This window comes from Ictalurus furcatus, chromosome 5 (assembly GCF_023375685.1).
Source record: "Ictalurus furcatus strain D&B chromosome 5, Billie_1.0, whole genome shotgun sequence".
NCBI lineage: Eukaryota > Metazoa > Chordata > Actinopteri > Siluriformes > Ictaluridae > Ictalurus > Ictalurus furcatus.
In genome coordinates, this window is record NC_071259.1 from 29209774 (window position 1) to 29222219 (window position 12446).

Below are 12446 nucleotides of genomic sequence, written 5' to 3' on the forward strand. Positions count from 1 at the left end.
TGTAGAACCTGCGGAAACAAGGCATCCATCCGTCTATTTTCCGTACCGCTTATCCTGCACAGGGTCGCGGCGAGTCTATCCCAGGGGACTCAGCACGAGGCGGGGCACACCCGTCCTACCGTCATAGGGCACAGTCACACACACGACAGACAAGTTAGAGATGGCAATCAGCCTACAACGCATGTCTTTGGACTGGTGGAGGAAACCGGAGTACCCCGGAGGAAACCGCCAGTACCCGGAGTACCCCTGAGAAAAAAGCACGGGGAGAAGGTGTCATCTCCGCGCATACAGAGCGGAAGCGGCGATAACCACTCCTGATTGACTAATACTGAATAGGTTACTCATTCCAGTCTCAGTATCAGTATCAAGAGTACCAGAAAGTGTACTTGTACTCATGCTGTGGTATGGTATCGATGCATCCCTACTCGTAAGTGTGCTTCATAAACCGTATAAGGTGCTGTAGAGATGTTTACATGTGATCAGATATCAGTATGTTGCATTCATTCCCACTCGCACGGTTCTCTCTTAGCAAATCGGAGAAGATTTCAACATTATGGATCTCGTTTTAGAGCTGAGAAGACAAAGACCATCGGCTGTCCAGACTAAGGTAAAACACACGAGGAATTCAGTACCAGTGGCACTTAATAAAACATCCAGCGGTGGCAAAGTCATGTCATTCGTCTATTATTTATGTCCACGATCAAAGATTTATAGCTATACAGATGTTTTTTTTTGTATTATTCTTATTATTATTATACAGTTTTTGTCCCTTTCCGTTCTTCTACAGGATGTAATACGAGAACAGAATGCTAGATTGATGTTTTTTTGTGTGTGTATATCCAGGAACAGTATGAGTTTGTGTTTCATACTGTGGCTCAGATGTTCGAGAAGGTCTTGCAGGAATCTTCACAGATTCACCAACCTGGGAGCCTGGTACATTTCAAACATTTCATAATCCCATACGGTTTATTAATCAAGCATCAGCTGCCTCGTGCTGTATATTCCTAATGAAGGTGTTTCTCTGGTCGATGGAACATACGGGACTTCCCAAGTCAAATTTTTCAAGTAATTCAACAAAGTTCCAAAAGAGAAAGGAAATAAAGACTAGCTAGTCTATGTTTTGATCAATCAGGATTTGGGTGAATTGTGGAATGAGTAATCGGGGCTGTAATTACCACCATCAGCCTCTAGATGGCAATCTGATAGACAGAGCAGAGAAAACACTGACCTGTTTGAGGCGAGTGTTAAAGCAGTTGAGGACTCTCTTACAGGAAGTTGATACTATTATAAGTTTGTTTTTAACTCTTTCATGCATAAATTATTTAGACGCGTATCCAGATTCTTTAGATTATCTCTCTCTCTTTTTTTTTTTTACTTAAATTGTCATGATTGAAGAATTTCGATTCTGTTAATATCAAATAATAAAAGGCAAATGAGTTAAATGAGTCATGAGTTAAAATAGGCTGAAAGAGTATTCCTGAAATAATAAAAAATAATAATAAATCTTGCATGTCCAGGGTTTTTACGATTAATGTAAAAATGAACGTTAAAAAAACCAAGCAAACATTTACACAGTTTGGGACGTGTGCATAATGCATAAAGAGGTATAAAAAAAAAAATCTTTGCAAAAAAAAAAGAAAAGAAAGAAAGAAAAGAAAACTACTAATAAAAATACATACTTTATTTATTTATTTTTTTGTTATATAGAAAGTTAGTAAAGATTGAAAAGAATAAATAGCCTTGCGAACTACAAAAGTTGATGTTAATTTACAGGATTGATCTCAAGTGATTTGGACGTGATTTAAATCTTATATTTTCCTAAAAATATATATATATATATAAAAGAGAGCCTTAACTTGACTGTCCATGAGCGAGGACACTATGCATGAAAGGGTTCGATTTTATTTTTTTTGCGTTTGCTTTAAATAGGAATTTGGATAATAATAATAATTTTTTTTTTAAACCCCCAGAGTAATAAATAAACTACATGAGTCATCTGTGCACGGCATCGCTGGTGTTTAAAACAGTAGCTATAAAACATGGTCCCTTTTCTGCCTATTTTGGTGTCGCTTTACTTCCTCTAAGTCCTTCTGTTGCGGACATTTAAAAATGAACTTCAGCAGGAAGTATCCTAACTCTCTGCTTCCTCTATGCAAATTCGCGCTCCAGCCCGTGTGATCACTGTCGCTCGTACAGCAGCGCTCACAACACAAAAGCGCTTTTCTCTTTCCTCATCCTCTGTTTCTTTCTCTGTCGGTTTTTGTTGTTGTTGTTGTTGTTGTTGGACGCTTCGACATTCGCAGTCTCTCTACGCCAATGCGGTGCCCCCAAAGTCAGCGCTGAGGTCATTCTCCATCAGCAGTGAATATAACCAGAATACAAGGTAAAAACACACACACACACTATTGCTGGATTTTTCTTATCTGCTCTTTGAAATCGTGTGCTCTTTTACACTGTACTGTTTCTTTTTTTTAATATATATATTTTTTTGAAGATTAGCATCTATTTGCCATTAATAAATCTGTGTCGATTCACGGTTCAGAAGACATCAAATTTAAAAATGCGTAAGAATGACTTAAAACATTACTGTTAACGCTATAATCACTTTTATGCCTTCCGCTGATATTTCATCGGAATAAGTTGGGATTAGACATATATTAATACTGCTAGTAACCTCCAGCTTCCATATGTTCCGTCCGACTCACTGCTACGTATACGAAGCCGTATAAATCATCGTATATTTACATATTATCGTGTCTGGTAATGTTTATTACTTTAGAAAAGCTGCGCAGGGTGCCAATATTATCGCACATCCTGTTCTAATGCAAAAAAAAAAAAAAAAAGATCAGCGTAGTCGTATATAAATAAATTCTAGCCACGTCTAAATCAGGAATGCGTTCGGTCTCACGATTCAGATTTACAGTAATTAATATCGACGTCATATGTTACAGATATAATTCTGTCGCTAAGGGAACGCCCCTGGCTCATAAGTGAAGAAGACTAAAAAGGAAATGATCTAGAGAATATATATATATATATACACACTGAGCTCAATGCAGCCTTGTTTAAGTAAGAAATAACACACACTGGGATGTGAAATGAATCAAGTGCCATATTGCCCTTATACAACAGGTCTACAAACTTCGCACACACGTTTATTATTTCTTTAATAGAAGTTATTAAAGTTATTATTGTTTATTTTCGCTCCGCTAGCGGAAATAGATCCCGAAGAAGCCTCGCTCACTTTATTATAGGCACGTTGAATAGCTCGCTAGCTAGCTAGCTCGCTCACACCGATTTGTACATCCTCGGTCAAATTCCCATCGCGCCTTCCTTATCATCTTTATCTCATGAGCTGCCATATATTACATTCAAAAGTTACGTTCCTGAAAAGTATCGTTTGCCATTCCTGTACATTACCGTCGTGACGGTTTCAAACTAAGAAAGTGGGATTCTACGTGGCGAAGACAAACGAGCGGCGTGATACACATAGGGCGTGAAATGCCCTAGTGCGGTTATTCTACCCTTGGAACGCTTCTCGACCAATCAAATCAGTGGACCGGACCTAACTGTTGTATAACTTATGTCATAGCAGCAAACTCCTCTTTCCTGAAAACTTTCCCGCGATGGAAAACTTCAATAAACGTCAAACGTCTCTTTCTAGAAAGTTTCACCATATCGACAATTATACGTTTTTCTTTGCTGGATAACAGCGCATTTTTAAAATCTGTTTCTTATTAGATTCTGTGGCGCATCCAGAATATAAGTCCCGATAAATGAGCTGTCGCTCATTTATTATAAACAATAAAACAGAAACACGTTTAAGTCGAAGCCAGAACTGCTGTGAGAATCCTTCCGACCAATCAGAACGGAGAATTCATCTTATTATCGTCTTAGGGAGGTTTTGTCCTCACCGCCGTCGCCACCGGCTCGCTCAACGGTGATAAATCCACACACTTAAATTCTCTATCCTGTGTTTAAATGCTTCTGTAAAGCTGCTTTGAGACGATGTCCTTTGTTAAAAGCGCTACACAAATCAAACTGAATTGAATAGAATTCAACAGCCCTGTGGTATAAGTGCTGTTTAAATGATCTAAAATAAACGGTACGGAATAATATATTAGGTACACGTCAAACAGTTTGATTTATTTCGCCCAAGGTTTCAGGGTTTCATGAGAGACTTTTAAAAAACGCACTTATTTGTCTCGACTGAGGTTAATATGTTGGGAGGGGGGGGGGGGGGGGGAAACCCTGCTGTGCGTTTGCAGAGAAAGAGAACACACAGTTCCTGCTTTCAACTTGATGAAGCATATTTGGTCAATCTAAAAATGGGTGCTTTCGTTTTTAGACCCAACAACAGTCAGCACTTTGGAAAACATCTCGAGGTTGGAGAATGTTCATCCTGAGCATGACGGTATCAGTGTGAGAGCAAAGACCTAAAGGTCTCGACAGTAATATTATTTCGTTATGAAATAACCAGCTAAGAGAGCTCATGATCAGAGCGTTCACTTAAAATATTCGACCGGTTCTAATAAGGTAAGGCTGTAATGTTGCGAAATTAACGGTTTGCGCAATGTGCGTTTCCTGTATGGCGGTATGGTTCACTTTATTCTGTCGCTGGAACACTCTCAGTTCGGCAGAAACCGTAGATCCGACAGCTAGAAAGCCGTGTAAAGAAAATATCGGACGATTAAGATGGACAAATTAGAAGTAAAACCGCGTCGTTCCTGGAACATTCAATTTTAGCGATGAACAGTTTTTTTTTATCAGTTGCTTATAACTTATCATTAGGGGAATTATACACCGATCAGCCATAACGTTAAAACCACTGACAGGTGAAGTGAATAACGTCGATTGTCTCGTTACAATGGCGCCTGTGATGAGGTGGGATATACTGTATGAGGCAGCACGTGAGCGGACACTTCTCGAAGTTGATGTGCTGGAAGCAGGAAAAATGGGCAAGCGTAAAGATCTGAGCGACTCTGACAAGGGAAAATTGTGACGGCTAGACGACCGGGTCAGAGCGCTCTCCAAAACTTGTAGGCTTCCTGGTATGCAGTGGTTAGTACCTACAGTACCAAAAGTGCTTATAATAGGTACATGAGCATGAGAACTGGACCATGGAGCAGTAGAAGAAGGTGGCCTGGTCAGATGAATCACGTTTTCTTTTACATCACGTAAAAGCCGGGTGCGTGTGCGTCGCTGACCTGGGGAAGAGACGGCACCAGGATGCACTATGGGAAGAAGGCAATCCGGCGGAGGAAGTGTGACGCTCTGGGCAACGTTCTGCTGGGAAACCTTGCGTCCTGGCATTCATGTTACTTTGAGACGTACCACCTACCTATCTTCCACGTGATGTTGAGAATTTAATCTTGCACATGATATGGTGTTATTTACGCACTGAGCTCCAACAGACCAGAGGTGAAAAACGCGCCTTCACTGAGTGTTAATGTGACATCTCGATGTAAACCAGAGTGACGTGTGAAAAACAGTTAATACTTCATCTGAAGAGTACCGAAATTGGGCCGTGAATCTTTTAGAAACTACTGCTTTATATGAGACTGCTGTGGAAACTTGAGCCTCAGTCGTCGTCATGGCGAAATTTTCATTTATACCTAATCTGTTATTAATTTGTCATAAGCGCTATTCCACGCAAATGTCCACCGTACCAGGTACAATGTTCACTTCGGTCTTTCACTCAAACTCCTCTGTATTTACTTCTCTGCTCGAATTATAGACAAAATGCATGGTTTATACATCAAATGCAACGTATGGAGTACTTGTTCGGACACATCACGTCCATAAAACGCCCTTAAAGCTGCGTCTAAGTTTCTACTTTTTGTGTTCATTCAAGTCTCTTTCCCCGTCCTCCCTATGATGCTTTCTGCGGTCTTTAAAATCCACAGCGTTCGTAGAAAACGTGTAGTCTCGGACAAAAGTTTGTCCGTTTAAAGTCACATCCAGAACACCGATACGCTGCTTTGAAGATGTTGACTATGGAGTATCCCAGCGTCTACTGTATCTACTTCAAACATGAGCAGAGTTGTGTGCGCTTTACCTGAAACGGGGGTTTATTTAGTCAAGAAGAAGCCCATATGTCAGCCGAATGAATGATTTGAAGCTGAAAAGCTAAAATGGTAGTCAACGTCGCATTTGCATAACACTCATTTAACAAGTCCTATAAGAATAAATGACTCACTTTGAAAGATTTTAAACAGTCTAAAAGAGGGATGAAATTCTCCTCCGTTTTACGTAAAGACAACATAATGTGCCATGTGGACAAACGTATGTGGACACCTGACCAGTCACACCATGTGCTCGTTGAACATCCCGTTCCAGATTTAGTCCCCCTTTGCGGTTATTATATCCTCCATTCTTTTGGGAAGGCTTTCCATCAGATTTTCTAGCATGGCTGTGGGGATTTGTGTTCATTCAGCTACAAGAGCGTTAGTGAGGTCAGGCACTGATGTTAGGTGAGGAGGTCTGGGGTCCAGTTCATCCCAGATGTGTTCAGCGGGGTTGAGGTCAGGGCTCTGTGCAGGAGAGAAACTGTAACGCTAGAGCATACAAAGCCATTGTATACTATTGTGTGCCTCCAACTTTGGGGAAGAACCACATGTGGGTACGATGGTCATGTGTCGAAATATGTTTGGCCATATAGTGTACACTACAGAAAACCGTAACGCCACATTGTTAAATATGGGCCTTTCATAAGTTATCCATGGATGGATGGATGGATGGAATTTATCGATCCCCAAGGGAAAATGTAAACAATCCAACACTGTCTTATAAAAGATTTATGCAATGCATTCCTCTAAAAAAAGATGCGTTGCTGAATAAGGACATATATTTTAGGACCAGGTTTGACTTGAAATGGACCCATAGACAATGTTTCGGACCAGTTTAGATCAGCTGAAGTTTGCGCAATAATAGATCTCTCTTGCCTTAGACCGATCTACGTCAGACCTTTTTTTTTTTTTTTTATCAGCCATAAATCTGACACCTTGTGTACAGCCACGCTAGCCATTCTTTCCACATCGTCAACCCATTTTCACTCTAGCGTCAATCTAGACGTCGCTTTAATGTCACAGACTTCTTTATCGCATCTCGACTGCGCCTCTTTACGCAGTCGTCATCATGATCATTATCCTAACCCTGACTTCTTCTTCTCTACTTAGAAAACCCCCTTCCCTCCGTCCTCGGTCCTCTCATCCTCGTTCATCCGTCAACATGAACGACACGTATGCCGTCGTCAACAAGTTCAAGCAGCCCAGCACCGCTCCGCCGCTCGTTCCCCACCACTACGACAACGAAAACTTAAACAGCCAGAAGACGTCTGCGAACGACCTGTACAGCATCGTGAAGCCTAAAAACAGGCCGGTGGCAAACGCACCAGCTAGCACGGTTCCGGTACATAACCGGACGTGGCAACTCAACCACAGACCCCCAGAAGACACGGACTACAGCGGCTATGAATCCCTGCCAGGTGAGTGGAAGCTCAAAGCGTTCTTCTTCTTCTTCTTAAAGTTAACGTGCTTGAAAGATTCTTATGCATGTACCTTTTTGAAGAACCCTTAATCATCCACAGAACCTTCAAGGAACCCTCGTTAATGCACACAGAAAAATATGTGATTCACACATTATGTGTTGTTTGAGCTTGTGGCACGCAAACTGAGATGTTGAGAAGCTGAAAAATATTACAGGAAGTCACACATTGAGGGGAAGTGGTATCTGAAACTGACTTACAGTCATATCTACGGTGCTGATATGTCAGGGGCTTTTGAGTGAATAAGATATATCTAGAATAAGATAAAAAGGGGTAGTCCATTTTGCGCTTCTGAGGGGCGTACAGTATATACTGGTTAATAGTAATACTGGGAGATTGCTCTAATGACCACCTGTTGTTAGGTCTTATTAAGGCTGGTTGTTTAATTGTACGATTTGTCTGCACAGTTTTGATTTCAGCACTGGTAAACATGATAGCCCCATTCAATTATGTCAACTTATCGCTCCTCTTTAACGCCAATTGTCGTGCTAAATTTTGGTTATCGAACTCAAGTTGATACGTTTTTCGAAAACTTCAACTGAAAGTAATTCATTGTCGTGGCTTGGGGAAAGCTTTTTGAGTCGAAACAAAGGTTATCTTCACGTCGAGTTTACCCGGCGTACGTTTTCAAGGCGGCAGGTGAACGTCCGTTTACAAGTTTAACCGCCTGAACATTCGGTCAGTCAGCTTTCTATGTGTCTCTACACATTTCTACAACGATGCCGCGACATTTCTGGTCGCAAAATAACGTTTTAAAGTAAAACAATGTTATTTTGTATCGAAATGGGAACATCGATAGTTGACGATTTACGACATGTTCCTGCTAATGTTCTTTATTCTATTAACGGGCTTATTTGAATACGTTATCATTCTTATAGGAACTCGTTCACACTTCTATAATGGACACTCCACATCACCTAGGGTTAATAATAAACACGTTGTTATTTAGCAAAGAAAAACCTATCGTTGTTGATACGGCGAAGCTTTCTGTTAGGAGATGTTTATTTGACGTCTACGGAAGGAGTCTCTGGTGTCAGCGCTGTAGCTGGCAAAGGGAAAGCTGTTCCTTTAAGTTTTCTGCCACAAGTCTTCCAGAAGGAGGAGTTCACGATTCCTCGTTTCTTTGTAGCTTTTTTCTTTCTCTTTTTTTTTTCTCAAAAGATTGCTATTGTTTTAACATTTAAGCGTATAACTTGTATTAGGAGCGCTATACGGTGCATCAAAATGTAACTGTAAGCAGTTAAAAACGCAACGTTACGTCCGTAAATAAAAATAATACATCGAAAATTATATAGTCGAATACTACACTTACCGTCACTGTTCAGTTATGGGAAAATAATCCACTCTGCTTCATGTCAGGCCATATCACACCACCACCGTGTTGGTTTATTTGCTTGTACTAGCACGCCCCTTTGTGTTATGAGTTTATTTCTGCTGCGTATTAATACTGAGTGACTGAAACACATCACCATCCATCCATCCATTTTCTGTACCTGTATCTCAGGGGGAATGGGGCACAAGGTGGCGGACACTCTGGGCGGACAGGGTAAACGCATGACCGATAGAGTCTTATTATTATTGATTTATCGGAAGAAATCACAATCCTAAACAGACGGCAGCTGACTTGACGTGCTCACTCATAAGTAGGTATCTCCGAAGCGTTTGCTTTGAGCAGAGCACAGGCAGCGTTCGAGATACGTAGCGAGATATCCTACATACGCTCTCCATCACTAACCCCAATAACAAACCCCCTGGTAGTGTACACTGATGGATTTACGGTACATTTCTCAACAGAAATCATATCTGATCCAAACTTTCCACCATGATGGACTTTCAGACTTTTAAACAGTTAAATATTATTCATGTGATGAATCAGGGCCAAAAAACAGAACTTATTTTCTTCCCTTTGTAAAAACGAAAGCTTTCATTTAAGGAACGTTGGCTTTCTGCAAAAATAACGAAAGCGTTACGAACGAGAAAAGATTTTGTATTTGTGTTTATTAGCATTTATTATTATGTGTTATTATAGCGATGGCTTAAACGCCATCCCTGGTTGTCGTGTTAAAGTTCGGTGCAACTGGATCGACTTGGAGATAAAGTTTGGATTCTGTCCTTGTTGTGATTGCGCATGCTTGTTCATACCGATGTGATACTGACTCAGATCGCTCCCGTAATAAGAGGTTGTGCGACGCGGGACGACTTCGCAGTGTCCGCTGTCGAGATTTGCATGGACGCTTGTGCGTCTTTCTCGGTGCTGCTCACATAATGCATCTTTTGTCGTCAGTTTTACTTCTCATTTTGAATTCCTCTCTTTCGTGGGATCGTCAGGGCGACAGACTGTGGGGTTGTTTTCTCTCAGTAAGAAAATGACTTTTTCTATAACAGATTTAGAAGAGCACGCGCCATGCGGTGCCCGCTGCTGTTGCTGTTCAACACGTTTCCTGTTTTCACTTATCGATCACACCGGATCTGGGTTCTTCATTTCTGTTTGTTTAGCATCACGCAAGCCGCTTCAAACCCTGTCGCGTTGTACATTTATGCCAAACTCGACTTGCTTAAGAAACCTGGTACGCAACGTACATCAAACCCATTTTCACACGTCCCTCACTTCATGTACAAATTCGAATCCATTTAAACACATTTTTCAAAGACAAATAAATCGCATACTGGAGTAAAGCACGAGTTGTAGGCGATACATTTTGATGTTTTTCTCATGAGGAAAAAAAAAAAAAACGCTGGCAACACTAGAGTTCATCTCACACCCGCAAGAGACAAGTGGCGTTAACGGCTTGTCGCTCGCTAGTGTGAATGCAGGGTACGAGAGCATCGCCTGTTGTTGCCTGCTGCTGCTGATGCTGATGATTTTATTTAGTCAGAACGTTCATAATGTGATGATCGTATGAATTCAGCTCAACTTCCCTTCACGCAACTTTCCTCCTGTAATTAAACGACCTACTTTTTTTTTTAGCGGGGGCGTCATCTAGCCGAAAACACTCGACTATCAGCTGATTAACGATTGAAATTTGCCTAAAGCTACGCAGTGATCCACTGTCTCGAAGTCTTCCTAATAAGCAAACAAGCTCCACATGAAAGCATTGCTAAAGTTGGCTAGATGTGTGTGTGTGTGTGTGTGTGTGTGTGTGCGCGCGCTCTCTGCGATGGCAAACTATTTTCCAGCTGTTATTTACATGTGCATTTTTCTTTTCTAGTGGAGTTCCAGATGAGAGACTCAAAGGTAACACCTACACCTCCACCTACGCTACACTTGATTACTCCACCAGGAAGTGCAAGCCAGTGACTAAATTTCTTATAAGTGTAATGCAGTCATAATTATTTAGCATTAGATGAATCATGTACGACCGAATGCTAATCCAGATCCAATCTCACCATAGCCTCAGTGAGGTCATACACACAAATTGAGATTTATAACAAAGCTAATCTGCACTTTCTCGTGTGGATGTTGTTTGGACGATGTTAGTTGCAGTTCCATTTACATAGCGCTTTTACATAGTATGGGAGGGGGATCTCCTCAACCACCACTAGGGTGTAGCATCCACCTGGATGATGCGAGGGCAGCGAGAACACCCACCACACACCAGCTATTAGTGAGAGAGCTACTAGTGTCCCAGAATACTGACATACAGTCAGTATACTGGGGCACTAGACCCCACGCAGACTACAGGGTGAGCGCCCCCTGCTGGCCTCACTAATACTACTTCCAGCAAGAACCTTAGTTTTCCCCAGGAGGTCTCCCATCCCATCCAGTTACTAGCCAGGCTCAACCCTGCTTAGCTTCCATGGGAGACCAGGCGAGAGCTGCAGGTTGATACGGCTCTGTCGATTCACCCACAGTTATTCCTAATGAAGCTCGGCTTCACCATCGTTGAGTACTAACTGTGTTTCCTATTACAGTTATCATTTGATTTTTAAAATCCTCTGACGTAGCCTTTAAACCTACCCAAAGGTCTGTTTTTTAAGTCCCAGTCTTGCAGATCGTCTAGATTAGTTAATTATATCGACCGTGTGGTCAAGGATTTTTGATTTGAGACGCAGATAATGATAACCGTCATGACGACAGCAGAAAGTTTAAAGGAGAAACAGAGCTTGTGAGTGTGCATGAAATCGCTACAGGTCGTTCGAGTTCTTGGAAACGAGACGGAACAGATGGTTTCGGCTCTGACGTGGGAAGTCGTAGACGTGTGAAGAATGCTTCTACTGCTGTATGTGCACAAAAAGTCACGTGTCATGTATAAACCGGCCTTTAAAGGAGGCAGCGACGTTATCCTGCTACTGATAAGCAGTATCACTGCGACTGGAGCGCATTTCATGTCGACGATAGATGAACGTGTGGGACGGGGAGGCAGGATGTGATTTTTTTTTTTTTTCAGGATTTTCTGAATCCCGGTTCATATTGACGTGGTCAAAAAATCAATGGGGGGACCAAGTCACGGCATTTTGTTGGAAGAAGGTGGAATGGAATGGGAGGTTTGGTAGCAAACATCCAAAAAAAAGTATTAAGATCAATAAATATAGTCTTTCAATTCGGACAAAAGTAACGGCGCCCCACGAAAAGACGAGGGGTTAGTGTGTTTGTACATTCGCCGACACGCACCAGTGGCTGAGCTGCATTGCTGCAAGATTTAGAAGATGCCACACTTAGAAGGGCGTTCTTTCCATTTAGTCATCGTTTGGTCGTTTACACCTCGGTGAGCTTTGCTGAATGTAAATCAGCCGTGCCGTGAGAACACGTTACGACCGATCGGTGTTTATCGACACGTGCAGAAAAGTGCGACGAAAATCGACATTACTAAAAACCTTCGTAAATCTGATTTCTATTTTTTTTTTTAAAAAACCCCCAAAACATTTACATATAGCTTTACGGAAAGGTTAATAAGCGTGC

The 12446-nt window shown here is 41.6% G+C and overlaps 1 protein-coding gene across 1 annotated transcript in view; it reads left to right on the forward strand.

The window, feature by feature from the left end:
* Positions 1 to 12446, forward strand: part of ptpn18 (protein tyrosine phosphatase non-receptor type 18) — a 39591-nt gene that overhangs the window by 19160 nt on the left and 7985 nt on the right. Inside the window, exons 10-14 of the mRNA XM_053625649.1 lie at positions 530 to 607; positions 844 to 933; positions 2304 to 2383; positions 7179 to 7486; positions 10756 to 10781. Of these exons, the coding sequence (XP_053481624.1) occupies positions 530 to 607; positions 844 to 933; positions 2304 to 2383; positions 7179 to 7486; positions 10756 to 10781 (582 nt within the window). The remainder of the gene's footprint in view (positions 1 to 529; positions 608 to 843; positions 934 to 2303; positions 2384 to 7178; positions 7487 to 10755; positions 10782 to 12446) is intronic.